The 26,362-nt window shown below is 54.1% G+C and overlaps 11 protein-coding genes and 1 non-coding gene across 12 annotated transcripts; 5 read left to right on the top strand and 7 right to left on the bottom strand.

Moving 5' to 3' along the window:
• Positions 1 to 1,599: 1,599 nt before the first annotated feature.
• Positions 1,600 to 3,975, top strand: ColSpa_03589 (AP-1 complex subunit beta; the record flags this gene model as incomplete). Its single annotated transcript, XM_049269801.1, has 2 exons — positions 1,600 to 1,812; positions 2,320 to 3,975. 2 exons carry the CDS (start codon positions 1,600 to 1,602, stop codon positions 3,973 to 3,975), a joined length of 1,869 nt encoding a protein of 622 aa, XP_049125758.1.
• A 240-nt stretch (positions 3,976 to 4,215) lies between these two features.
• ColSpa_03588 (putative branched-chain-amino-acid aminotransferase) lies at positions 4,216 to 4,864 on the bottom strand (the record flags this gene model as incomplete). The annotated part of the gene is made up of 2 exons (XM_049269800.1): positions 4,216 to 4,550; positions 4,777 to 4,864. The coding sequence occupies 2 exons, from the start codon at positions 4,862 to 4,864 to the stop codon at positions 4,216 to 4,218; spliced, it is 423 nt and encodes a 140-aa protein (XP_049125757.1).
• Positions 4,865 to 5,534: 670 nt separating this feature from the next.
• ColSpa_tRNA_098 lies at positions 5,535 to 5,622 on the bottom strand. The gene is given in 2 exon segments: positions 5,535 to 5,569; positions 5,586 to 5,622. It is a non-coding gene; the product is annotated as a tRNA-Glu (tRNA).
• A 682-nt stretch (positions 5,623 to 6,304) lies between these two features.
• Positions 6,305 to 7,337, top strand: ColSpa_03587 (protein NIF3; the record flags this gene model as incomplete). The annotated part of the gene is made up of 3 exons (XM_049269799.1): positions 6,305 to 6,372; positions 6,432 to 6,607; positions 6,661 to 7,337. The coding sequence occupies 3 exons, from the start codon at positions 6,305 to 6,307 to the stop codon at positions 7,335 to 7,337; spliced, it is 921 nt and encodes a 306-aa protein (XP_049125756.1).
• Positions 7,338 to 7,779: 442 nt separating this feature from the next.
• ColSpa_03586 (uncharacterized protein) lies at positions 7,780 to 8,178 on the bottom strand (the record flags this gene model as incomplete). Its single annotated transcript, XM_049269798.1, has 1 exon — positions 7,780 to 8,178. The coding sequence occupies one exon, from the start codon at positions 8,176 to 8,178 to the stop codon at positions 7,780 to 7,782; it is 399 nt and encodes a 132-aa protein (XP_049125755.1).
• A 27-nt stretch (positions 8,179 to 8,205) lies between these two features.
• On the bottom strand, positions 8,206 to 8,766 carry ColSpa_03585 (vacuolar protein sorting-associated protein 52 B; the record flags this gene model as incomplete). The annotated part of the gene is made up of 1 exon (XM_049269797.1): positions 8,206 to 8,766. One exon carries the CDS (start codon positions 8,764 to 8,766, stop codon positions 8,206 to 8,208), a length of 561 nt encoding a protein of 186 aa, XP_049125754.1.
• A 421-nt stretch (positions 8,767 to 9,187) lies between these two features.
• ColSpa_03584 (reducing polyketide synthase DEP5) lies at positions 9,188 to 9,940 on the top strand (the record flags this gene model as incomplete). The annotated part of the gene is made up of 1 exon (XM_049269796.1): positions 9,188 to 9,940. The coding sequence occupies one exon, from the start codon at positions 9,188 to 9,190 to the stop codon at positions 9,938 to 9,940; it is 753 nt and encodes a 250-aa protein (XP_049125753.1).
• Positions 9,941 to 10,181: 241 nt separating this feature from the next.
• ColSpa_03583 (superoxide dismutase [Cu-Zn]) lies at positions 10,182 to 14,482 on the bottom strand (the record flags this gene model as incomplete). The annotated part of the gene is made up of 2 exons (XM_049269795.1): positions 10,182 to 14,304; positions 14,364 to 14,482. The coding sequence occupies 2 exons, from the start codon at positions 14,480 to 14,482 to the stop codon at positions 10,182 to 10,184; spliced, it is 4,242 nt and encodes a 1,413-aa protein (XP_049125752.1).
• A 567-nt stretch (positions 14,483 to 15,049) lies between these two features.
• Positions 15,050 to 16,753, bottom strand: ColSpa_03582 (ankyrin-2; the record flags this gene model as incomplete). Its single annotated transcript, XM_049269794.1, has 1 exon — positions 15,050 to 16,753. The coding sequence occupies one exon, from the start codon at positions 16,751 to 16,753 to the stop codon at positions 15,050 to 15,052; it is 1,704 nt and encodes a 567-aa protein (XP_049125751.1).
• Positions 16,754 to 19,006: 2,253 nt separating this feature from the next.
• ColSpa_03581 (putative polyol transporter 6) lies at positions 19,007 to 21,267 on the top strand (the record flags this gene model as incomplete). The annotated part of the gene is made up of 4 exons (XM_049269793.1): positions 19,007 to 19,136; positions 19,250 to 19,531; positions 19,584 to 19,907; positions 19,958 to 21,267. The coding sequence occupies 4 exons, from the start codon at positions 19,007 to 19,009 to the stop codon at positions 21,265 to 21,267; spliced, it is 2,046 nt and encodes a 681-aa protein (XP_049125750.1).
• A 1,022-nt stretch (positions 21,268 to 22,289) lies between these two features.
• On the top strand, positions 22,290 to 24,684 carry ColSpa_03580 (putative glycosyl hydrolase; the record flags this gene model as incomplete). The annotated part of the gene is made up of 3 exons (XM_049269792.1): positions 22,290 to 22,673; positions 22,730 to 23,980; positions 24,046 to 24,684. 3 exons carry the CDS (start codon positions 22,290 to 22,292, stop codon positions 24,682 to 24,684), a joined length of 2,274 nt encoding a protein of 757 aa, XP_049125749.1.
• A 228-nt stretch (positions 24,685 to 24,912) lies between these two features.
• ColSpa_03579 (uncharacterized protein) lies at positions 24,913 to 25,257 on the bottom strand (the record flags this gene model as incomplete). Its single annotated transcript, XM_049269791.1, has 1 exon — positions 24,913 to 25,257. The coding sequence occupies one exon, from the start codon at positions 25,255 to 25,257 to the stop codon at positions 24,913 to 24,915; it is 345 nt and encodes a 114-aa protein (XP_049125748.1).
• Between the last annotated feature and the right edge of the window lie 1,105 nt (positions 25,258 to 26,362).

The raw sequence follows: 26,362 nt of genomic DNA, 5'->3' as shown, positions 1-26,362 counted from the left end.
ACTAGTTGTGACATTACGTATGTGGATGGTACAACCGATTGTATTGAGTCGCTCCGCTAACCTTTTGCATAGAACGCATGCTCGCTTTCGCATTTGTGACTTGCGAAGATCATCTTGCCAAAGGCTATGTTATTGAAGTCTATAGTTCGGGTGGTATCAGGCAGTCGAGTCGTTGCTTATCGTTTCAATGTTCCTCCATTCCTTTTCTTGAGTGATTGGGGCACCTCCTTCGGTATGAAGTGGTAATTCGATAATAATCAAAGAATCGGACAGCCACTTGAGTCCAAAGCTCAGTCGTTTCCGGCGCTGCATGAGCACTTGATTATATCCCTCCCCAGGCCCCGAGAGTGACGCTGCCCTAGGCCCATGTACACACCTCGATCTCGAATGAACCTGCCCCGTGATTGGGTGATTACAGGAAGCAGCATTCTGACAAGCGCCCTCAGTGACTCATGTGTCGCAGAAGGCAACAGAGCATATTTGGGGCATTACCTCCCCAAATAGCAGGTATCAACTGCTACTCGGCTGAGCTTTTTTCTCAGCTGTCCTTTCCTGTTGATAGATCTGCGATTAAGCAACCAGCGCCAAATCACTCTGAACCGGATTTCTTGTGATATGGCAGTGGTGAGCTCCTGCTTCGCGCTGGTTTCGTTGGCGCCAGTTTGCGTTGGTTAAGCTTGCTTCAAGTCCAAGCTTCGTCATTTAGTAGCGTTCATCCTTTGAGCTATTAAGCTGAAGACCGCCACAGAACTCATAAATAGCACTGCGTTATAGAACTGTAGGCCAACTTAGTCGGATTCATCAGATCGTTTCAAGGGGCTACTCACTGCCTTCCTAGACACTTCTCTCTCTTCATCATCCGTTCTTGCCTCGATGAACAGACGACGCAAGTTTGGTAGTGTGGCCTTGAGAGGGGTTATTTGGTAAGGTACGTTTTCATCAAGTTTCCACGGTGAGACCTTACCATGCTGATCCTGGTTGTTTACCTGCTTGAGAGTGAATGTGAAGCTGGATTCCTCAAGGAACGAAGGGACGGTGTAGGAATATCCAGCGCTATTGAGTTTCCAAACGCAGGTTTCGACTCTGTCGATATATGGAATGTGAAGACTGATTGTGGCAGTTGGAAGAAGCGTTGATGCGCTGAGCAATGCTGACGGGAGCTTGGTAGGTGGTAGGTACCGTTGTAACTCTGGACCTGGAAGGTCCCGATATGTCAGAGTACTCGTTACATGCATAGTATCAAGGGCGGGGCTGTCAGGGGTGAGGCCCATTTACTTAGCGAATGGAGTGCCTCAGCGCGCAGCACTGCCAGGCTGGCCAGGCTGGGATTAAGGTTAGGGGTGCATTCCACTGACAGGTACTTCTTCGACCACCTCATCCTCTTGGCGAATACTGACGAGGTGCATCTGCTGCATCCCCGAATCCCGACGACGCACAAGAGCAAGCAGACTGCTGCTGGTACCACGAATACTTGGATGAGCTTGTCCAGGTCCTGATTGGACTGGCTGTCTCCCTCATCCCGCCGGGTCGCTTCTCTCCGTCATTAACCTACACTGTGAACAGTCTAGAGACTCTCTACCAGCAATAACACTAAACATCATGGCGGTCAACCGGATTCGTGGCGCATTTGCTGTGCCTAGGAAGGGAGAGACTTTCGAGCTGCGGGCAGGACTTGTTTCTCAGTATGCGTACGAGCGCAAGGAGTCGATCCAGAAGACGATCATGGCGATGACGTTGGGCAAGGACGTGTCGGCCTTGTTCCCTGACGTTCTCAAAAACATCGCGACAGCCGACTTGGACCAGAAGAAGCTGGTTTATCTATACCTGATGTGAGCTTGCACTCCAAACTGATTTCAGGTCACCAAAACGGCTTGTCAAAGCAGTCGCTGATGGCAACCTAGGAACTACGCGAAGTCGCATCCAGACCTCTGCATTCTAGCCGTCAACACTTTCGTCCAAGATTCCGAAGACCCGAACCCCCTCATCCGTGCGCTAGCGATCCGAACGATGGGCTGCATTAGAGTCGACAAGATGGTGGATTACATGGAAGAACCGCTGCGCAAGACACTACGAGACGAATCACCATATGTCCGCAAGACGGCCGCCATCTGTGTCGCCAAGCTTTTCGATCTCAACCCTACGATGTGTATAGAGAACGGCTTTCTGGAATCGCTACAGGAGCTGATCGGTGATCCGAACCCCATGGTGGTCGCCAACTCGGTCCAGGCGCTGTCAGAGATCGCCGAAACCGCACCAGAGACAAGAGCGCTCGTGGTGACCCCGGCGACGCTGAAGAAGCTGTTAATGGCCCTGAACGAGTGCACGGAGTGGGGTCGCGTTACTATCCTGACCACACTGGCCGACTACCCGGCAGCGGACGCTAAGGAGGCCGAACATATCTGTGAGAGAGTTGCGCCGCAGTTCCAGCATGTCAACCCCAGTGTGGTTCTAGCAGCTGTCAAGGTTGTCTTCATCCATATGAAGGCTGTCAGCCCGGAGTTGGTACGATCTTACCTCAAGAAGATGGCACCGCCCCTTGTGACTCTGGTGGCTTCTGCCCCTGAGGTTCAATACGTTGCTCTCCGCAACATCGACCTTCTACTCCAGGCGAAGCCCGATATCCTCAGCAAGGAGCTACGTGTATTCTTCTGCAAATACAACGATCCTCCCTACGTTAAGCTCCAGAAGCTCGAGATCATGGTACGGATAGCCAACGAGAAGAACTTCGATCAGCTTCTTGCGGAACTGAAGGAATACGCTCTTGAAGTCGACATGGATTTCGTCAAGCGCGCAGTCAAGGCCATTGGCCAAGTTGCGATCAAGCTTGAAAGCGCTAGCCAGAAGTGCGTCAATGCGCTGCTGGATTTGATTGCTACCAAGGTCAATTACGTTGTCCAGGAGGTGGTTGTGGTGATTAAAGATATCCTTCGAAAGTACCCCGGTTACGAAGGTGTTATCCCGACGCTTTGCAAGTATATCGATGAGCTGGACGAGCCGACCGCCAGGGGATCACTGATCTGGATTGTGGGAGAGTACGCCGAGAAGATCAACAACGCAGACGACATTCTGGCTAGTTTCGTGGAGGGTTTCATGGAAGAGTTTACACAGGTTTGTCAAACTTCCCCTCAGGCTCCAGACCTGGCTAACATGAAGCAGACGCAACTTCAGATTCTTACTGCAGTTGTCAAGCTCTTCCTCAAGAAGCCTGGCAACACCCAGAGCTTGGTTCAGAAAGTCCTCCAACAGGCCACAACAGATAACGATAACCCTGATATCAGGGACAGAGCCTACGTCTACTGGCGTCTTTTGTCAGGCGACTTGGATGTCGCCAAGAGCATTGTTCTCTCGCAAAAGCCTGCCATTACTACAACCATGACCAGCCTCCCACCAGCTCTCCTCGAGCAACTCCTTGGAGAGCTTTCCACTCTCGCCTCGGTGTACCACAAGCCACCAGAATCCTTTGTTGGCAAGGGCCGCTATGGGGCAGACGAGATCCAGCGTGCGGCCATCCGCGAGCAACGGCAAGAAGCGGCCGAAAACCCTATTGCAGCGTCAGTGGCGGCCGCGGCCAACGGCACCACCGCGTCTCAAAACAACATCGAAAACCTGCTTGACATCGACTTCGATGGCGCCGCTCCTGCGTCAGCCGAGCAGCAGAGCAATGTTAACACTCCAGACAGAGTGTCTAGTCCCTCGGGAGGTGCCACTTCGAGTGCCATGGCCGATATGATGGGTCTTTTTGACGCCCCTCCGCCGCAGCAACAGCAGCAGGCGATGGCCAACCCAATGAGCCCTGGCGCAGGCGGCAGTGGCATGGATGACATGATGAATGGCTTCTCTGGGCTTGATTTTGGAAACACCGGATCGGGCCAGCCCCTGCCGGCCGCCATGCAACTACATCCGACTCCACCGACACAACAGCCTAGCGAAGGAAACGGGAAGAAGACGAACGAGGACTTGCTGGGACTCTTCTAGATCTGTGACTAATGGGCGCTGGGTCATTGGGGGTCCAGGCATGCTGTTAGGAGTAGGTTGATATATGACAAGAACGAAGCCACGAAAAGCCTGCTTCAGTTTTTCTATTTTCCGCGAAGCCAAATGTATATACTCGAAAACGGGGTGTCTAGTCCAAACACCTATCGCGCCGTACCCCAAGATGCCTCATATCCTTGATTCGATTCGTATCCAGTGTATTGCCTCGTGCCACCTGCCCAATTACAGTTGTCGAGGCACGGGTGCCGTTCGTTTTTTTCCAGTGCAATTAAGGTTTGGAGACCTCACTTTGTGTTTCTTGTTCAGTTTCCATCTACTGAGCAACGCCCTCGACTCTTCCCCCAACGGTCCCGTCCATCGGGGGCCCTCGCTGGCCCCGCCGGCGGCGGCCCTATCGCGCTCCCACTCGGCGGGAGTCTGGCACTTTGCGCTCCAGGCGTGAATCTGCGCAATCTCGTCCTTGAGGGCGGCGTTGACGAGGCGGTGGCGCTTAAGGGAGGTTTGCTTCTCGAAGACGGGGGAGACAATCGTGGAGGTGAAGGCTTGACCGCAGCCGCCTGGAAGAATGGCAAAGACGTCAGTTTCTAAAACATATATGTAGTTTTCCCAAGACGTGCATACGGTGGAAAGGAGTCGCCGTGTATGCACTGCCCGATTGTGATGCGGTACGCTGGCTGGATCGTTTGTATTTCTAATATGGCGGGGCATGACGTGGGGTTACAATGCTTTGGAGGGGAGGGAAGGGGAGGGGACTGCGCAAAAGAGCGAGAGCGGGATGCATACCGGACATGTCTGTGATCTCGACGTGGATCGCCTGCAGGCGCTCGGTAAGGACTGCCCTCAGAGAGGCTTCCGTTATTTGGTTTGCCATCATGTGTGAGGCTGTGGTTCTGGGCGTTGTTTGGGCTTGGCGGGTGTTGTCTGCGACGGTCGGGTGCCGGAGGAGATGTCGAAAATCGGAGGTGCTTGGGTTCTGTAGTGGTGGTGGGCTGTACGGTGATTAGATTGATTAGATGGTGGGGTTCCTGTGCAGTGATTGCCGGAGTGGTTCCGTCATTGGGTTCCGTTCAGTGCTTGGCTTCGTTGTTGGATTGGCTATCTGCAACCAAGACAACAGAGATCCCTACAGTGATTATACACTTGGCAATGAAGACCTTTTAGAGGCTTCTCAAAGTGAGAGCTCTCTCGACGTTCGACTTTGCGAAATCGAGGGAGCAACTACACAAAACAGGTTGCAGTCAGTCTTTTTGCCGGGCTCTACCTCGACGAACTTGCCTGCGACGAATGCAGCAAAGAATTCCACAATGATGGCAGGTTGCCTGGGGATATATATGCCCAAACTCGGAAGTAGGGAATGGTTCAACCAGATGTATAGATCCAATACGCTTTGATGCCAACCGGCAAATTACGAGATGCCTCCAGACATTATGAGTTAAACAAGAGAAGAAAAAACAGATCGCTGACGAAGAAACTCAACGCGCCAGAACATAAAGGATCGGCAGTAAATAGATTAAGAAGTTATTCATTCAAAAAGCAAAATGTTCCGAAACCGAGAATCGAACTCGGGGCTATGCCTAACCTCTCATTGGAGATGAGAGGGCATCATGTTGGCCACTACACCATATCGGATTGTATATCTCAAATGCAAAATTTTGTATCTATATACCAAGACTCCACTCCATCATTCTGCTTTTACCCTCAACCTATCCTCGGTTGATGTCATGTTTGTTTTAGCCTACTTTCAAATAGATGATTGGTCTCTCATCAAGGATTAGACAAGTCCAAGACTTTGACAGCACGTTATGCCAAACAAGGAGGCGGAGAAACCAAACCAATTAAGAGAGAATGAATCAAGACATGCCTTGGAAGTGGGTTATGTGTCATTGCGGGGCTTATGTCATACGACCAAGCCCAGCGAGACGCAGCTCTGGGGAGGGGGAAATCTCAATATGCACTTATTAGATATTTCAAGCAACGTTGAGCTGACTTTCTACACCTTACCGCAAACGACCAAGCTTTCAATCATCAAACCCGAATCTTTCGAGTCGAATTGAAGTCAATTGGAAAGAGTGTGTCTCGAGGATTCTGTTCATGAGATTCATGAGGCGTAATGCTCACTGGCTTTAGCACCTCTGTCCATTCCATGAGTACCAAGCTCGCAAGGGCATCAGCGCATATAAGTCGACGAGCTTGCGGAGCTGCACTCACACCTCGACCCCAGCCGATTTACCACCCAACAAGACAATCAACCCTTAGAGCTAATTCCACGACGGCTTCGCACCTTGACCGACCTCGGCTTACAACTCTGACAATGGCTGCCAGCAACAAGTACTCCTCCCCCAGCTTCACCGCGCTGGTGGTGGATGCCATGCGCAAGCAGTAAGCCTTATAACCTCACCCCGTCTCATGAACAAACCCGTACTGACCGCCTCACCCAGCTACCCCGAAGAGCTTGCTGACAGAAGATGGGACAACGTGGGCCTTCTTCTGGACAACATCGAAGTCCCGGAGACCCGGAAGCCCAAGAACCCAGTCGTGCTTCTCACCAACGACCTCACCTACGCCGTCGCCGAGGAGGCCATACAGAAGAACGCCAGCGTCATTGTGAGCTACCGTGAGTCCCGAATCATCTCAGACCCCACCACCCCTATTGAACACACTCTCCAGACCCTTTCATCTTCTCCGGCCTGAAGTCCATCACAACAAAGGACCCGCAACAAGCAACCCTGCTCCTTCTCGCCGCCAACGGCATCGCAGTCTACTGCCCCCACACCGCCATCGACGCCGCCCCCAACGGCCTGAACACCTGGCTCGGTGACATTGTCTCCGGCGGCCCCGCTTCCTCATCCTCCACGGCCGCCCCCTCTACCCGCACCGTCATCAACCCGCTCTCCGGTCCGGCTCCCGCGGGCTTCGAGGGCTCGGGCTACGGCCTCCTCTGCACCTTCCACCAGCCCGAATCCCTGGCCGAAATCATCCGCCGTGTCGCCTCGCGCGTCGGCATGCGCCGCGTCATGGTCGCCTCTCCGGACCCGGGCCGCCTCTCGACGGCACGCGTCGACGCCGTGGCCGTTTGCGCGGGCAGTGGGTGGGACGTCGTCAAGAGCGCTGCGGCTGACGTGGTCGTGACGGGCGAGATGACCCACCACAACGCCCTCAAGGCCGTGCAGGAAGGCAAGACGGTTATCACGGTGTTCCACAGCAATTCGGAGAGGGGTTACCTGACAGAGGTGATGAAGCCGCTGTTAGAGAGCGAGCTGAAGGGCAAGGAGGCCGGTGTTCAGGTCCTCGTCAGTGAGGCCGACCGGGATCCGTTCAACATCGTGGACATCTCCGAGTTGTAAGTTTGTTGGCTTGCATACTGACCATGAGATGCCTCTATAAAAATATATAAAAAAAAGAGGAGAGAAAATGGCTTACATGCGGCCAAAGACACGCCCGGGCCAGCCACCTCTAAACGAATTAAAGAAAAAACCTTGAATCGATCGGTCGAATGACCATTCTCTGGTCCTTCAGCGTACTCTTCGAAGTCAGGGACACAACGCAGGCTTGGCTGGACCTCCTGCATGGTTTGCAAGCCGTGCTCGCTCGTGAGCCTCGTGATACTGATTCAAAGTGACCGGTGAAATTGCCACTGTCGTATTCTATATTGGATTGGATTTTCTAATCTTTAGTTCCGGTTCGATAGGAATGTTACTTGTTTGGATCCGTCAATGGTCAGACCCCCAACGCCAGAAACTCCCTCGCTATGCCTCAATCCCTATATCAAAATCATCAAACAAGTCCTTATGAGCTGACACTATCCTTGGATGTCCGTACGCTGCTTTCCCCTGTGCCCGCTCGGAGCGCCGCATCCCCCTCCTCGAGACACTCCACCACGTCTTTCCCGCCGACCCCCTTCTCCTTCCAAACCTCCAGCAGCCGCCGCGGCATCTCCCACTCCCTCTTCGCCTCCTCCGCCTTCCCCTCCCTCACCAGCGCTCTCAGCTTTTCCGGCGTGCCCAGTACCTCCTTGGCGAGCTGCCTCGTCCTCCGTCGCCTCGCGGCCGCCACCTGATCCTCCCGCTCCTTGGACTCGGGGGCCGCGACGGTCTTGCGCAGAGAATCACGGATCGAGCTCGCCTGGGCGTAGATGCCCGCGATCGCCGGGTCAAGCGTCGAGGCCATCGGGTTTAGGGGGTCCATGTTGGCACGCATCTTTCGGCCCCAGTCTTAGCAACCCGCCTTGTTCAGTAAAATTCGTGTGAAATAAATGCTCACCTTGCGAATTGTCTCCGTCGCCGAGATAAGCTTCGAGTAGTTGTCGTACACCAATGCCTTCTTCTCCGCGTCCAGCGCTCGAATCTCCCCCAGCACTCGCGTGTACACCCGCAGCAAATCGTCGAGCGTGTTCTCCGCCAGCGCTTTCCGCACGTACGCATCGGCGTCGAAGGATGGGCTGTCCAGCTCGCTAGGCGGGACCTCTGAGTATTCTGCGATGCCGCTGCGGTCGGGTGACTCCTCAGTCACCTCGAGCGAAGGCGCACCACCGGCGGCCCTTTTGAGGTTGTAGTATTCGCGGAGGGCGGCCCGATTCGCGCGCTTCGAGGGTCCTGCGGCTGGCGGTCCTCCGGTGCCATTTCCAAATGTCGCGGCTGAACCTGGGTTCGGTGAGCTATTGAGGGAGCGCGGGACATCGAGGGAGGGTCTGGTCGAGGACGTCGGGGTATGCGGTTGTGCCGAAACGCGGCGGGTGAGGGTGGGCGCTTCGCGGGGGGAAGCGATCGTAGACATTTTGGCGTGTGGGAATGCCCCTATCTTTTAGAGTTCAATCCCTTGTTTATCGAATTCGGTATGCCCCAGAGCCAATTGAGGGCTGCGTCAAAGCGAGTCGAATGGATTCTGAAAGCTCGTGATAGTGACAGATCGAAGGAAACGAGGCTGGCGTCGATGGAAGACGGGGATGCAGGCGATAGGCTAAGAAAAGCTCCTGTGGGGGCATCCCCTGAACTCCAGCTGCACAGCAAGGCTGCGCTAAGTGACACATGCTAATTTTGGAGATCTACAGTGGGGTCGATGCTCCCAAGATTCCAAGAATTTGGGGTAGGTTTAGGTACCCCACTGAAGCTATTCCCACCTTCAACCCATCTCGCACTTTTCCCACTCACAAACCACCACTTTTACAATGTTGATGACTCCCTAGAGTCCTCGCATGATGGATTTCACAGGCCAAATCCGCTCCGCTCTACAATCTCAATCCTTCCCGACACCCTCCGTCCCCTGGACAACGACCCTGACCTCACGCGTCCCTACCCCTCCCCTTCCTTCTCTCATTGCGACCGCGAAAGCGCGACTCCTCGCCTCGGATCTTACGACGGCGGGTCTTCTCGAACCCTCCTCCACCTCTGCGCTCCCCCAGATCAACCCCGGGACGCCCGAGGCGGTCTTGCAACAAGACGTCCCGTGCCAGGTCCTCGACGTCGAGAACCTGAGCCTGTCGCGCTGGGAGCAGGTCGAGGAGCTCGAGGCCGTGGCAAGGGGTGAGCAGACGACGGGCAGGAGGGTTGTGAGGCTAGCTGCAGCCGAGGATCCTGAGTATGATAATCTCGACGCGGGCTCTGGGGCCAGTGCTGCTGGTGGCGGGGTAAGAGCTACGCAACAAGTACAACAGCAGCAGCAGCAGCAGCGACGAAACGCGACGCATAGGCTCGTGTTGCAAGATTTCAAAGGGCAGAAGGTGTATGCGATGGAGCTCCGACGCATCGAAAGGATCGGCATTGGGAGCACCAATATTGGTGAGAAGGTCATGCTCAAAAAGGGTACCGTCATCGCGAGGGGCACGGTGCTGCTTGAGCCGGATAAGTGCGTGTTGCTTGGCGGGAAGGTTGACGCGTGGCAGAGAGCCTGGGCTGAGGGGAGAATGGCGAGGTTGAAGGAGGCTGTGGAAGGTGAAAGAGAACAAGCCTGAAAAGAGAGGCAAACAGCATAGCATCACTCGGAGTTTGGCATTGATACCCTTAGTCTGTTGACGATGAAGTAGTATGAGCTTTTTCTTTTGGCCTTTGTCTAGGATTTATGTCTTGTGAACAACTACAAGTAGCTCTCCTGATGAGAGATCAAAGCTTTCCTCGTCTGGTATCGCTCTGAGATGCGTTTACAGGTGTCTATACACTTGGCGCAGATCCAGAAACCCCAATGGCCGCCGGGGTTTAGTTGCCATAAACAGCCTCCCGCAGCGAGTTCCATCCATCAGTCTTCCAGGGCGATAAGAAGATGGCCGTCTGGGCATCCGCAGCGACTCCCGTACCCGCATATGCCTTGGCCAGGTCCTCTGCCTCAAGCGCTCCTCTAGGCGGCGCTCCCTTCTTCGCCACCGTCAACGCCATCTCAGCAGCATGCTGCTCTCCGCCAAACTCCGCCAGGTTCGACCAGCCGTGAGGCAAGTGAGGGCACAGCATGATGTCTGTCTGAATCTGGGTCATGACATCCTCATCCGTGCTCGTCTCCCCGAGCTGGGCGATGGCCCCCAGCACCTCTCCGATGTGAGACTGTTCAATATCCCCAGCCTTGTGGCTGGTCCGGAGGCCTTGAAGCTCGGCCACAACCGCCTCGACAGACTCTTCGTCGTTGTCGAGGACGGCGATGACTCCAAGCAGAAGAACGGACTGGACGTGATCGGGCTGCTTCTCAATCACTTCAAAGAGAGCTCCACGAGCCTTCTCACGAGACTCATCTGCGCCCGTCGCCCACAGAACCTGTGCAAGGAGGCAGACAGCGTCGGGGTTGTTGTCGGATTCCTCGAGTGCCGACTCGAAGCAAAGAAGCGCCTCGTTGACATCTTCACTGTAGTATTGCGCCAATCCGACCGTCAAATGGGCGGAAAGACGCGCCTTCTTGCGTTGTTCCTTGGTCAGTTCGTTGTCGGACTCGTCGTTGCTCAGCTGAATTGCCATCTCGCCGCACTCGATGGCCTGCTCGTAAGCACCGGAAGCCAGGTAGGACCTTGCCAGGTCAGTCTTGGCCAGCGCAAACTGGGCCAGTGCCTGCGGCGATTCCGTTACTTCATATTCGGCTTCCAATATGCGGCAGATTTTCTCCAGAATTTGGACCGCCTTGGCGGTATCTTGCGTTCGCTCGAGGAACTGGGTCGCAAGATGTCCGTATGCCAAGTCTTGGGGCTTCAAGTTGTTGAGCTGGCCAAGAGCGAAGATCGGCTGGATAAGAGACGCAATGTTGATGGATGTAGTCGTCAGGATATGGTCAAATACAGCCACCGAATACTGGCGTCTGGTGAGGACAGATGAAGCCTCGGCGATCTCCATGGCATGGGTGAACAAGCCCCTTGCTTCCTTTGTCTTCCCGTAGAGGAGAGCCACGAAGCCTTGGCCAAGCCAGGCATGTGCATAGTCGGGATCCGTAGACTGCGCCCGGTTGAAGGCCTCGTTGGCGAGTTGCATGTCATTCTGCAGAAGAGCCAAGGTTCCGAGGTTGGTCCAGGCTGCTGGGCTTCTTTCGTTCAAGTGTAGGCTTCGAACGAATGAGTGCTGCGACACGGCGGGACTGACCTCGCTCGTCACAACACCCAAAGAGTTCCAGAAGTCAGAGTTTCCAGCTTCAAGCTCGATGGCTCTCTTGAAACACTTCATGGCAGTTTTCAAGTACACGCTCGACTTCTTCCTGATGCTCGAAGGTAAGCAAATGTGGGCTCGGTGCTCAGCCCAGCCCAAGTTGTAGTAGGCAACTGCCTGGGCATGAAGGTCGTTTGCCGAGACATGGATAGCGCGCTTGTGGCAGAGGATTGTTGCATGGATACATCTTGTCAAGTCAACACCAAGCCTCTCATCTTCGGAGAATAGTCCCTTTGCAGCAATGACCCCAGTGCCGACGTTGTCGACATCAGCAAAGAGGGTGTATGCCTCCTTGTCGCCACCATCGATGAGAGTCATGATCAACTCTGCCGGGAAATCAACCGCCCGGTTCTGAACGGCGGAGAAAACGGAGCAAGCGTCGGCGAGAGACTTCCAGAAGTTGAAGGTTTCGATGACAGTGGCGGCTGCCTTTGAGGCAAAGTCGATGGTGTCAATGGCGAGGTGCACTGCCTTACCAAAAAGGCCCTTTTCGACACAATCCAGTGCATTGTCGACCATGGTTTGCATTAAAGCAATAGCAACTCCATCCTCGTTGGGACGACCATCAATAACATCCTGGTAGAGGGCGATGGCTTCATCGAATTCAGCCAGTTCACGCTTAACATTAGCAAGCATGTACTTGGTGAACCATGTGTCGCCAAGCGTCTCGGCAGGTATGGTCTCCTCAAGTTTTTGTGCGTTGAGAATGGCTTTGGTGGCTGCAATGAATCGGCCTGAGGAATAATAGCTCTCACCCAAGCCAACCCAGGAGTGGTAATCCTCTGGGTGAATCCTCAAAGCTGACTGGAAAGAGACAATGGACTTGTGGAAATCCTGCTTGTTCAATTCCGCAACACCAAGCGCAGCAAAAGGCCAGCTGATGCCCTTTCTCTTTGAGCCCGGAGGCGGCCTGACCTTGCCCGAGTCAACCACACGTTGGGCCACGAGCTCGACTCGATCCCAGTCGCCTTCATCCGCAAATGATTGCGCAAGACGCTTGGCGGCTTCAACCTCGGAGGATGAAAGCTCGACAGCCTTCTGAAAGCAGCGCCGGGCTCTCTTCTTATCTTTGGCGTAGTCAGCGTAGTAGACACCGAGGCTGGTGTAGGCTGGCGCGAAGTTGAGGTTGTTTTTCAGCGCGTCCAAGAAGTACATGTAAGCACCCGTACGGCTCTTGCGGGCTGCCTTTGATGTGTCGAGGCTCCAGACGCAGGATCCCAACCGGTACTGTGTTTGCGCGAGGAGCTCCTTGGCAGGCGGCGACACCTTCTCAATAAGAGGCAGACAGTCTTCCAACTGCGTCTTGGCCGTCTCGTAATCCCCCTTCAGAGCTTGGACCCATGCAGCTTCAGTCTTAACCCGCAGGTTGAAGGGGTCTCTCTTCAAGGCACGCTCGAAGAAATCGATAGCGTCGTCATAATCCTCTTCCTCTTCATAAATAAGACCAACGCCAATCAGTGCTGCAGTTGATGACGGGTCGTGACTGAGGACTCCCTCGAACAGGGTTTTCGCCTCTGCGTGGTGTCGAGGAGACTGGTAGAAGACCAGAGCCGTGGCCAGGTACAAGGAGTAAGCGTCGTGGGTGTTCTGGAAGGTCATTCCAGTCTTTATCCTTTCCGTCTTGAGATGCTCCATCGACTTGCGCATCAACTCCACGGTGATCTCATATTCCTCCAGATGCTGGTAGTACTCTCCCATCAAGCGGTGAGCGAAGAGCGAGTTGGACGTAGTGATACCCTCTGTCATCATCAGGATTCTATCCTGTTCCGTCAGCGGCACCATGGAAACACCACCACCCTCGTCATCCTCACTCTCGTCTTCAGTTTCTTCCGCTTCCAGGGCCGCTGGTGTCGGCTTGGGGAAAGGCGAGATGCTGCTCGTCAAGAAGCCGGTGATGACTTTGTAGAGGTCGGTCTCAGGGAAGAACGTGCAGTAGTCTCTCAACATGTTGACGTCCCATTCCTTAATTTCCTTTGCATCCTTCCAGTCAATGGCAATTTCCCAGGCTAGTCTGAACGGGTGCTTGATGATGACCATGTCGAGGGCCAATTTCAAAACAGCTTGGAGAGCCGCACCCTTCTCTGGACCGGTGGGTGATACCAGAAGACGATCGTAGCAATATTGAAGGAGCTTCTCTTCATACTTTCGCCGAAGTTCGTCATCGTTCGTCCAGTTGATCAGCTGCTGGTAAACGAACTCGAGCTTGCTCTGGCCCATGACTTCGCGCTTGACCTCAAGTGTAACATCGTTCAAGCGCGCGCCGATTCTCGTCCGGCGCTCGCCGATGAGGGTGTTGATACGCTTCTTCTCGTCGGCTTCAATGATCTGTGCCATCGTTTCGTAAGTCTTGGCTGGGTGCGGAACCCGGCCCTCCAGGGCAGGATAGATGGGGCTCCCCGGAAGGATGACGCTAAGAGCTTCGACATACTGCGAGGTATCCCCTTGAGATCTCGCGAAGTCGATAAACTTATCAATAACATCCTGGCACTTGTACATGTCGTCGGCATCGCGGTAGATCTCGGCCAAGCTGATGGCAGCTTGCTGATATGCGCTCAGGCGTTTGCGGTCCTGCTTCTCGTAGAGCTTTATGAGGCCTTGCCATGCCTGGCTATCGTTCGGCCGCAGCGATGAAGCCGACTTGTAAGCTTTCTCGGAGTCATCGACGCGGTTCTTCTTGTCAAGCGCAAAGGCTAGGAAGATTGTTCTGTGAGATGTGTCAGCAGCCTCGTCTGGAGGACAAAGAGAAAAATGGTGTTTTCATACGCCTGGTAGTTCTTTGGCTCTTTCTCGAGGAACTCAGTTGCCTTCTGAATGGCATCGTCCCATTTCTGTTGCTTCACAGAGTCACCAATAGCCTTGAGGGCAGCCTTGGCACCTGACATTTTGTCGAGTGACTAGGATCGTGAATCATGAAAGTGAGGTCTTCTTCGAATGGTGGGGCATCACCGTTGTATGGAAGGGTAAAGAATGTCCGCTGAAGTGGGAAGGAAACAAAAATCTTAACGAAGACAAGCGTTGTAATGAGTTGCCCACAATAGAATTCAGGTGTTTGATGTTGGAGTTGGGCGATGTGAGATTTTGGTCGGCTCCTTTGCTGTGTGGTAGCCTTATGTCTGGGAGGTGAGAATGAGCTCAATGAGGCGTGAGCTGTCTGTGGTGAGCGCTACAGAGGGCAGTGCCCCACCAGAACCTCCCTTGTTACATCATGCCCCGCTTCGAGCATTGCAGCTAACCCAGCATCGCGATAAGATAAGGAGGGTTCAGCTCAGTAAGGTACCTGCTCCACCCATCACGTCCGGAAGAACTACTTGCCCTTCGACATTGCTCAACTTCACCGGACATGAATTCGTGTTCGTCTTTTGTTTAGAATTTAGAACATTGCAAAAGCTAACTATTGCTATCAAGGGTATCCAAAAGCAGACATTACCGCGAACTGCTACCTTACTCGCTTACTCCCTCTCTGGAACTGACTCGACTCCTGAATGGGTCGACTCGGACTTGCTCCAAAATCTTATGAGATTATTCCTCCGGCTAGATGCATGCTGAATTTGATCACTCGAGTTCGAGGACCTGGTAAGTATTGTCGTCGAAGAAGATGCATCACTGGACTTCCGAGATGGTGTCGACCCATGCTCTTGGAGGAGCCGCTTGATCTCCGACCCAGCCAACCCCGAGTTGTTAGCTGCTTGGAAAGCATTTCTACCATTGGCATCAGTGAGGCGGGGGTCGGCTCCATGTGATAACAAGTCTTTAATCATTCCGATCTTGCGCGCGCTTCTTGTTGCTACCACTTGGATCGCGGCAATCAATGGAGTACACACGTTGGTGCTACTCAAATTGGGAGACAATGCTGGGCCTCTCCTTGTCTGATGGCAAATGTTGGGATCGGCTCCTTGGTCTAGGAGGAACCGAACCATCTTCTCGTTTCCCATCTCGCAAGCCATGAACAGCGCTGTTTTGCCCGAGTTGTCGATGATGTCCAACAGAATAGGGGTATCTTCGAGCAGGAGCTTGGCCACATTAACACCACCGGACTTGCTTTGACATCGGTGGAGTGGACTAAGCCCTGCACTATCACGAACATCGGCACGGGCATGCTTTCGTAAGAGCAAACCAACACTATCACGATTCTTGGTTGATGCCGCAAGTAGCAATGGTGTCGGGACACCGAGATCGCCGCCAGTCTCAAGGCTGGCAACATGCCCCACCATCTGCCTTAGGACCTCGACATTCTCATCCTGGATCGCTTTGTGGAGTGGCGATGTCCGCGTCATAAAGTCGCAAGTATCGAATCGAAACCCGCTTGGCGTGTCGATGTCGAAGCCGTTCTCTCGGCACCAAGCAAAGGCTTGAGATAGCTCACCCATAGACGATAGTCTTCTGGGGCCCCGCGTTGAATCCGAGTCTGGTGGTGATGCTGGTCGACTAGTCATGGGCATGATTACAGTGTTGACCCAAACTTCGACCCCACGTGCTTCATCAAAAGCTCCGTCAAGTTGTAGGGCTTTGATGTAAAAGTCGGCCGTTTCTTGTACCAAGTGGACTGGCATAGGTTCCTGGGTTTTTCGCCCTTCAAGAGCTCGACTGAGAAATGTCTTGGCCTGCTTCAGGTTTCCAAGCTTGATGTAGAGGCATCCAAGGTCGTGATACAAGCGGCTACGGCGCTCAACATCTCTGAACTCCTCGGGTTGTTTGACTTCTTCTTCTAAGAGCTTTTGTAGTATGATTTTCGCTTCAACAGTTTCCTCGTCTGTCTCGCTTCTCAAAAGAATACCAGCAAGTCTCTCTTTCATAGCAGCTTGCTCTGCGAAACTAAATCCGAGGTTGTAGCCAGGTTGGCTCAGCTGTTCTCGGATTTCAATCCCTCGCTTCTGGTAAAGTGACGCTCGAAGGAAGATGCCGCAGTTCACCAGGCGCTCGACTATTTCCTGATTTGCTTCGTACTGGTGGTTCAAGATGTCTTTGCTTGGTCCATCTGGATGATCGGGTTCGGGGTCCCAGTCATCCGAGTTAATGTTGTCAGGTGGCACCTGTTGCGTTCCAAGGTCATAGTTGAGAGATAGCTTGGAGAAAGAAGAGCCGAATGAGAGAAACGATTTGCTTTGGTCTGCATCTTGCAGGGTGACCGCAGCGGCGACTTCGTCGGCCGACATTCGCCATGCCTGAATCTCCTTCGTCACCGACACAGAATCATCAACTCTGGTTTCGGTATCGTCGTCCCACTCAGTTGACGAAAGTCTCTGACTTGTGCTAGCTCGCGGTATAAGATTTGCAGACCGAATAGCGTCGGTGAGCTTCCTGATTTCAATGTGCACCTGATCCTGTGACTTTTGTTGGGTCCATAACGAGCCCCTGGCCAATGTCAGTATTTGAACCATCCAAAGGATTGCACGTAAAGCACGACTCACAGTGACAGAGTTATTAGACTGAGTTGAAGAACTTGAGTGTAAGATGTTATATGGGAAACGGAATCCCGAATTACGTTCGACTTTAAGGTCATAGCAAAGCTTGCCCGAGCTTTGTCAATCGGTCCCGGATTCTTCGCCAGCTCAGGCAAACCTGCGTATAACCTGTCAAGCGAGCCTCTGCATGATTGGAGAATCCGATAAATGTCTTGATGATGCTCCCTTTCAAAGGAAAGTTGATGCGGGTGCTGATGTAGGATGCGAGCCACATTACGCAAAGCAGCGTGTAGGTTGCTAATTGTTTCGAGAAAGTCGGAAATACTCGAATGAACGACTCTGCTCTCTTGTACGAACTTTCCGGTGCCTTCAATGATCTTGCCAGCTATACCGACCATCTGAAGTGTAAACGCGGCGATCGAGAGAGGGTCCATCTTGTCGGCCGTAGCAGCGTTTCCTATTCAAGGTCCAGTTTCTGGTTGTTCAGTCGCCTGACCCACAGCCTTGTCCGTTGATCTCGTGGTAATCGAATGGGCACATATTCTGGGTGCGATGGATAGACTCGCCGTGTGAAGGAACACTTACACCTGAGGGACACTTCAACAGTGGCCAACAACAGCGACCCAAGACCTTTATCCCAGGTCCTCCCCTCCTTAACCAGTGATGAGGTAAACCTCCTGCAAACCCCGCGATCGACAGATAGTAACCAATGTCAATCTCGCGCGCCGAGACACAGGTTTCTGCCTTGAATTCTTGGGGGGAGGGGGGCATGGCCACATAGCTGGACTATCATTCCGGGCACGAGAAATGCAGCTAATGCGGCATGTGTGACCATGTCCCTCAGCTGGCGTTGTGCTGCGGTTCCTCGAGTACAAATAGGCCTGTTGATATGTGGGTGGCTTTTCACGATGAAGCACCGGGCGCGACCCAATATTCAAGCTTGTTTCTGCCACAATTACCAGCCGAGCTGATCCACTGCTCCCCGCGGGGTATTTCGTTCGTCTGGGGTTAGCATGGGGGTGTTCGTAGTAGGCTTGACCCAATTACCAAGGGCGAATTTGGTTTTGAGCTGCAGTCGTGTGGCGCAGCTAGAAACCAGCAAATCAACCACCGTAGTACGAACTGTCTGTTACCTCTACGACAACTCCCTGGTTGAGATCTGCAAGTTGGCAATCCTAGAAAACCGCAAACGCTCTCGGTGAAGGCAGTCATTGGCTTCTGCAAAGCCACACCGTAAGTGCTGCCTGAAATAGTGCAGCTCCTTTTTCTTTTCTTTCACACCGGGCTTTCACACCGGGACTGGGATCATGAGGAAATGAAGCTTGAGGAGGTTGACGTTTGTGCCCGAGACGAGGCTGTCATCTGGCACTTCTTCCTCGACTTGAGTAGTTTTATTCACCGATCTTTATTTTGGGAAAGCCATGCCAGATGGCTTGACGGCCCAAGGCTTTCAGCTCATCAAGAGCAGCGCCACTGGGGCATGATTGAGAGGCAAGGACACGAAACCCATTTTCGCCTGCCTCAAAGTACGAAAGGGAGGTCCAAGGACCAGCTCCGCCACCCCAGCCCTATGTGAGGATACCCAGGAGCCCACCCCAATCCCAATGGGGAATATACGAGTCACCCTGTAACGTACCGTCGATCAGTCACCGAAAGGATTCAGATGACGGTCTTGTGCATTGCTGCCACCCGATTGTGCACCGTCAGCTGAGAGAAGCGTGGGCAGCAAGCAAGACCCGCTCTCGCAAGATGCGGGACGGAATACTCGATCCTACTGGATCCAAGAGTCTCAGCTCCAGACCGATGGTTCGTGCCGTCTCGCACTTATTGTCAAATGGCGCGCCTTAAATGGATGAACCACCCGGCAAACGTTGAACTAATCCCCGGGATGGGCCTGGCTTGCAACCGATCCCAGCCTTACGTTGACGCTTTCCATGGCACTTTGATATTGAGCTGTGCTCATCAATATTTACTCCCTCCCGGCTCATCCATTTCAACTCCTACATGTATCAAATGGACACTTTTGGGAAGGTTGAGTCGAATTCTGGCCATGAGCACTCGGGTCATGAGCGACTGGCCAAACAAGCCCGCCGTCGACAGATAAATGACCGAGCAGTAATTGAGAATCCTCTTGGTACGTCTACACGGCTCACATCTGCAATCCAAACAGAAATGCTTTGATAGTTCTTGGGGTTTAGTTGGTTTTTTTTTGTTTGGTTTTTTTTTCTTGCTAATTACAAGCTCTAGCTGATTACACGGATGAGCAGTTGGAAGCAGACGTCACGTCGTTCGCCAAGGCAAGTCTGAACGTCGACACGGCAGCTCTTCTCCGAGCCGCACGCGTGGCCAAGGATATTAGGTTATACGATGAAGTTGCCAGAAACTCCAGTGAGAGTGCCGGCAGAGAGCTTCCAGTCCAACTGACGAACGAGGAGAAACGTGCACTTGTACGAGAACGTGATGTTCCATTCAGTGAAAAGGGGATGTGGACCATCATCATCACAGTATCCCTTGCGGCGTTTCTGCAAGGTACCCGCATCCTCTTGTCTGTCTTGACGACCAAGCGCTAACCAAGCATCAGGTCACGTCCAAGCCTCCTTCAATGGTTCGTCGTTATACGACACCGAATTTGGTCTCGACACTACCGCCGAGAAGCAAAGCGCTACCGCAACTGGAAGCCACGCTGAGCTAGGAGCCGATGACTGGAAGCTCGGGGCCGCGAACGCATCACCATTCATATTCGCCGCGGTGCTGGGCTGTCCCCTAGCACTTCCCGTGAACCACTACTTGGGTCGCAAAGGAGGCATGGTGGTTGCGGCTTTCTTGATTCTCGTGAGCTCCCTTGCCTCGGCTTTTGCCACGAATTGGCAACAACTGTTTGGCATCCGTCTGATAAACGGAGTTGGTAGGCGCGGTGCCAATTCCCTTAGAAGAAACAGACTGACGAAGGCACAGGGATGGGTCTCAAGGCCGTCAGCACTCCTATTCTCGCCAGTGAGACTGCAGTCGGTTTCTGGCGTGGTACATCCATCCTCGCGTGGCAACTGTGGGTGGCTGCAGGAATGATGATTGGCTTCGCTTTCAACCTGATCTTCGATACGACGCCGGACTCAAACAAGAGGCTGACCTTTCAGTTGATGGTGGCAGCCCCCATGGTACCTGCGCTGGCGCTGCTAGTGTTCGTCATCTGGTTTTGCGATGAGAGCCCGCGATATTTGATGCGCGTATCAAGCCCAAGTCACGACCCACAACGGGCGTACCAGATCCTGAAGAAGCTAAGGAACACCGAGCTGCAAGCACTACGAGACATTTACCTGGTCCATAAATCCCTTGAGCAGGAGGAGCTACTTAGCGGCGATGCGAACTCACAGCCGGCACAAGGCTTCATCTCGACCGTCGCAGGATTCCTCCGTCAATGGAGGGATTTGTTCTCCAAGAGACGGCTTCGAAACGCCCTGATCAGCAGCTCGACGGTGGCCCTCGCGCAGCAGCTCTGCGGCATCAACGTTCTGGCGTTTTACTCAGGCACGCTCTTCAACCGGGCCGGCGTGGAGAAGCGGACCTCGATGGTTTTCAGCCTGGGATATGGCGCGGTCAACTTTGTCTTCGGCCTCCCCGCCATCAGGACTATCGACACGTTAGGCCGGCGCAAGTGGCTCATGCTGACGCTGCCGGTGATGGCGCTCTTCATGCTCCTTGCAGGCGTGTCGTTCAACATCTCCGACTATCATGCCCGGGTCGCGGTCGTGACTCTGTTCATCTTGTTGTTCGCGGCGGCGTACTCGCCTGGTCTGGGCCCGATCCCGTTCACCTACGCGTCGGAATGCTTCCCGTTGTCACACCGCGAGGCCGGCGCGGCGGTCGCCATCGCGGTCAACCTGGGCTTCGCGGGGTTACTTTCCGTCTTCTTCCCGCGGATCAACTCGGGCCTGGGAGACGGCGGGGCTTTGTACCTGTTCGCGGGGCTCAACATCCTCGCGTTGGTGTTGGCGTTTCTATTGCTGGAGGAGACGAAAAGGCGGAGCCTCGAAGATCTTGATCTGGTATTTGCAGTGCCGAAGCGCGCCTTTATTCGGCATCAGGTGTTTCAGTATCTACCGTGGTTCTTCAAGCGGTATTTCCTGGGAAGGAGGATGGAAAAGCCGAGTTTGTATCTCGACTTGATCTGGGGACCTGGAGGCGATGAAAGGGCCCGTGTGGGAGATGCGGAAGCGGTAGGACGGAGGGATAGCTCAGAGTCGGACCGAGATAGCACACATGCATAGCGTGATGTAACTTGCAGCAGCATGTTGCTGCTTAAATCCGGGGTTGAGGATTGTATTTGTCTTTAGTCGATCCTATGGTATGAGATCGGGTCATGTTCAGACTAAGGAGAAACTGCCGAACCAAGCATTCCATTCTCAAAGCTTCAGTGGCGCAGTGTATCATCACCAACGTACTACCCAACCGGTCCATGCAAGTGTCACGGTGCTAATGTTCCATCATCACGGAGCCATTGGCCGGTCTGGCCCACCCAACCCGTCGCATCCCCGGATATTTGGCGGCGTCGACCCGGAGTTCAAGCGAGAGCCGAAGCCACGGGGCCCCGCCCAGCCCGGTTAGGTCACCCGCGGACTGCAATGATTGGTTCGCTATCAAGCACGAAAACGAGCGGAGGGTGGCATGTGTAGTCACGCAGACCCGTTCAAGCCCATTGTCCATCTACAGAGTACGTCCACGTTCGCCAGCCATGACGAACCATGCATGGCGTTCAGATGAATGGCGGCGCGGTGGCCATCTAGGTGGTAGGAGATGCTACTAGATCTTGTACGAATCGTAGGACTGTAGGTATATGAATTTAGGCGTGTTTTTCTTCTTTCCCCTTCTTTCCTTCTTTTCTTCGGTTTGATCTATCTCGTTGTTCCCACCAGCCCTCCAACTGGCCGAGCCGACATTTAGCATTTGCACTCACCAAAAGGCCCCCGTTGAATTAGCGCTTGGCGGTCGCTAAAGTGCTGCACTGGCGTGATAAGGTACCACTACCAGCCCACTGTTTCCCACTGTCATTGCGCATCCAACTTATCAGGCCCCTCCCCCTTCAGGACGTCATCGAACCCGTCCCAGTTTCAATCCCGGACCTTTGGCAGCCCGTCCGCCGCGGCCGCTCCGTCGTCGTCTCCTTGTGCGTCTCCTATCTCGAAGTTGGAACAACCTCCCCCCTCTCTACTCACGCTCCCGAACACCGTCATCTGTCTTGGCAGTGGGAGAAACGAAAGACTGAAGAAGCCAGAATCAAAACTGCTCCGCCATGTCTTCGTTACGATTGACCATCGAGGACGGCCAGTTCCGCGACGGCTACGGCAGGCAAGTTGTGCTTCGAGGCCTCAACGTCGCCGCCGACGCCAAGCTCCCCAGCGAACCCGACCAGCCTTCCCACATTGGCGACGACTTCTTCGATGGCGACAATGTCAAGTTCCACAACCGCCCGTTTCCCAAGGAGGAGGCTCACGTTCACTTCTCGAGGATAAAGCGTTACGGCTACAACACCATCCGCTATGTCTTTACGTGGGAGGCTATCGAGGCCGCGGGCCCAGGGCGCTACGACGAGGAATGGATCCAGCACACGATTGAGATTCTGAGGATAGCCAAGGACTACGGTTTCTACATCTTTATGGACCCCCATCAGGACGTGGTACGTCTCGCCGTTCACGTACATCTCGCGCATTTCGCATCCTAACAGTATTGAAGTGGTCTAGGTTCTGCGGCGGCTCTGGCGCGCCCATGTGGACGATCTACGCTTGCGGTCTCAACCCCCAGAGTTTCTCTGCGACTGAGGCGGCCATTGTGCATAACACGTATCCGAAACCCGAGGAGTTCCCCAAGATGATCTGGTCGACCAACTACTTCCGCCTTGCAGCGGCTACCATCTTCACAATGTACTTTGCCGGTAGGGACTTTGCGCCCAAGTGTATCATCAACGGCATCAACATCCAAGATTTCCTACAGGGTCACTTCGTGGCGGCGTGCGCCCATCTAGCAAAGCGCATACACGAGGCCGGCGACCTCGAGAATGAGGTTGTCATTGGCTGGGAGAGCATGAACGAGCCGGGCTGCGGGTTGGTTGGATACCAGGACATCAGTGTCATCCCGAAGGCGCAAAACCTGAAGAAAGGCTCATGTCCCACCATCTGGCAGACTCTCTTGACTGGGTCTGGTCGTGCGTGCGAGGTGGACACGTGGGATATGGGCGGTATGGGCCCGTACAAGGTCGGCCGCTCACTGGTGGATCCTCATGGCGAGATGGCTTGGCTGCCCGCCGACTACGACGACTCGAGATACGGCTGGAAGCGTGACGAGGGATGGAAGCTCGGAGAGTGTATCTGGGCCCAGCACGGCATTTGGGACCCCAAGACCGATACGCTGGTCAAGAAGGACTACTTCTCTAAGAACCCCCACACGGGAAAGACGATTGACCACCCAGAGTTTACTAATACTTATTTCATGCACTCATACCGTCTCTACAGAGACGCTATCCGCCCGATCCACAAGAACTGCATCATGCTGATGCAGTACCCAACACTGGAGCTGCCGCCTCAGATTAAGGGCACTGAGGATGATGACCCACTGATGGCGTTCTCACCTCATTGGTACGACGGCATCACGTTGATGACAAAGCGCTGGAATAGGGTGTGGAACGTGGATGTTGTCGGCGTGCTGCGTGGACGATACTGGCACGAGGCTCTGTCGGTCAAGGTCGGCGAGACGGCCATCCGCAATTGCTTCAAAGACCAGTTGGCGTCATTGAGGCAAGAAGGTCTGGATCGCATGGGAAACCATCCCTGCGTAATGACGGAGTTTGGTATCCCATATGACATGGGTGAGAAGAAGGCGTATAAGACGGGCGATTACGCGGATCAGTCAGCAGCCCTGGACGCCAACTACTATGGGGTTGAAGGTTCGGGTATGGAGGGCCATTGCCTCTGGGTTTACGTTGCAAAGGTACGCGAGTCGTCTAATGTTTGCAAGCAAACGCTTACTGACGTCTTTGCTAGAACACACACCAGTACGGTGATCTTTGGAACGGCGAGGATCTGTCAGTCTTCTCACTGGACGACAAGACGTTACCCATGTCACCCCTCCCCCGCAGCCCATCACCCAACCAGTCTTCGGACCTGAAGCGCAACTCCATGAGCAGAGACGTTCCCGACGAATCAACCGTCACGCCGGAAAACCTCCAGAACACCATCACAAACCCGTCGATAACGTCGGCACCGTCCAAAGACCCGGAGCTGACCAACGCCCCCGGCCTCCGCGCTGCCGAGGCCTTCGTCCGGCCGTCTCCGTGGGTTGTGGCGGGCGACGTATTGCAGTACGGCTTCGATCTGCGCAGCTGCACTTTCACGCTCAAGCTCAAGGCTTCGGCGCCTCCCTCGGAAGCGGCGCCGACCGTGGTGTTCCTGCCCGAGTTCCATTACCCGCAGGACAACTGCACGGTCGAGGTGAGCTCCGGCAAGTGGGCCATCAGCATGGACGACGAGGAGGGCCCACTGGTGCAGAAGCTCAAGTGGTGGCACGCCGACGGAGTCCAGACGCTCAAGGTTATGGGGTTGGCGAGGCAGCATAATATCGTTGAGGGGTCCGAGGAGGATATGGGGTACTTGGAGCAGTGCCAGAAGAACTACGCCAACTGCAGCGTCATGTGAGCTTGTCTTCCTTCATGCCCGAGGGCCACAGTCTGTCTAGAAAGCGTTTAGGGGCGCGTAGCCCACGATGTTATGGATGAGAGGTGGGGACGGTTTTTTGGCAAGCATGGTATTCGCCTTATATAGTAGGCTTTTGGCACTCTTTTGTTTGTTTCTTCCAGATTTACTGTCCCCCCCGTCGGGCACCACCGGAAGGTTCTGTCGGGTTTAATAAACAAAAAGCATATATTACGTCGCAACCAGACGACTCATCCCACCCTGCATGCGCTGCGCGACGTTGGTTTGAACGGTGAAAGAGATACTTTGGCAGCGCATAGTGCAGGCACCCACGGCGTTTTCTTCATCTGATGTGTTCCCACTGGCCTGGGGTTGCATGCAGGCTTGCCCCTTGAGCTTGTATCCTATAGCAACGAGGTACTTTGGGAGGTATTGATAGGCATTTAGGGTTTTTCTGTCGGCGCCGCACCGGGACGTCTCACGCGTGACGTGCACTCTTGGCGCGGCATTGGGGGCGGTGGGCGGTTCATGCAGGTTGGGAAGTTCGTTGCCGAAGGAAGGCCTTGCCGAGTACATAGTAGGTATCGATGGACCCCGGGGGATAGAGGTGGGGTTCGGCCGGGCTGTCGGAGTCTGGCTCAGTTGGGTTACGTGTCGCGTCTCTACGTCCTAAGTAGACGTCGGCATGTTGGTCGCGATCAAGAATGAGTGAATCGGGGTGAGCGACGAAGGGGAGTGAAGGATTGCCGGAAGAAACGCTGCCTACATCTTTACGTCGGAGAGAGATGTATGCCCTTCCGTCGGGTCACAATGGCGATTTGGTCTTCACCTCAGAGAGGATTTCAAGCTGGAGAGAACGTGTCTTTGAACTACGAGATGCGAGATGCAAGATGGCCGTCCGTTTGATGCCCAGCTATGTGGGCTGTCTCGTTTCAGCAGTGGGTGAATGACGTCGATCACGCCGTCCCTCTCCCACGGAATTTACGGGTCGCATAGGAGCTATATTGATCGTTTGATATAGACTGTTGAACATGGAATAGCAGGTTTCCAACTGGTTCGTCGAGACACGATATCCGACGTCGAAAGAGTGGAATCGTTTATTTCACAAGGAATAGCAGTTGGGCCCGAGATCAACTAACCACCGTCCCCCCCACCCCGGCCGAGGGCCCGACGACTTCGGACGCTAGGCCGGTAGCGGCAAGAGAGAGATCAAGCTGGCGTTTGCGGATTCTGGCAAATGAGGGGCCCTGGGATGGGGGCGGCTGCTTGCAGTTTTGCAGGATGGGATCCCCCGTCCGTGGACCGCCGTGGTGTGTGGGAGGTGGTGTGAGCTGCATTTAAGGTGAAGAGGCATCAGGCAGGCTACTGGATGCGAACCCCAACGAACCCGACGTATGGGAAATACTGTCTCAACCGGAACTGGTTTTCTCGTCGACCATACTTTTGGCTTGAGCCGCACGATATCGAGGCCTGGTTTGTAGTTGAGATTGAGTGATGCGACTCAGAGTCGCGAGAGGAGATACTTCACTCTGGCAGAAACCCAGCGAGTCGATCTTGCAAGCCAGGAGGCGTATCACTGCCTCAACCCGGGGCACAGATGAGGATTTCCGGCAATGTGTTCGTTTGCTGGGAGTAGCGGAAGAAAATTTTGAAAATTGCAAACAGTCTCATCTCGCGAAAA

This window comes from Colletotrichum spaethianum (genome assembly GCF_022836535.1).
Source record: "Colletotrichum spaethianum MAFF 239500 DNA, contig07, whole genome shotgun sequence".
Lineage (NCBI taxonomy): Eukaryota > Fungi > Ascomycota > Sordariomycetes > Glomerellales > Glomerellaceae > Colletotrichum > Colletotrichum spaethianum.
The sequence above is the reverse complement of the archived record's forward strand: the minus strand, read 5'-3'. Positions and strand labels throughout refer to the sequence as shown.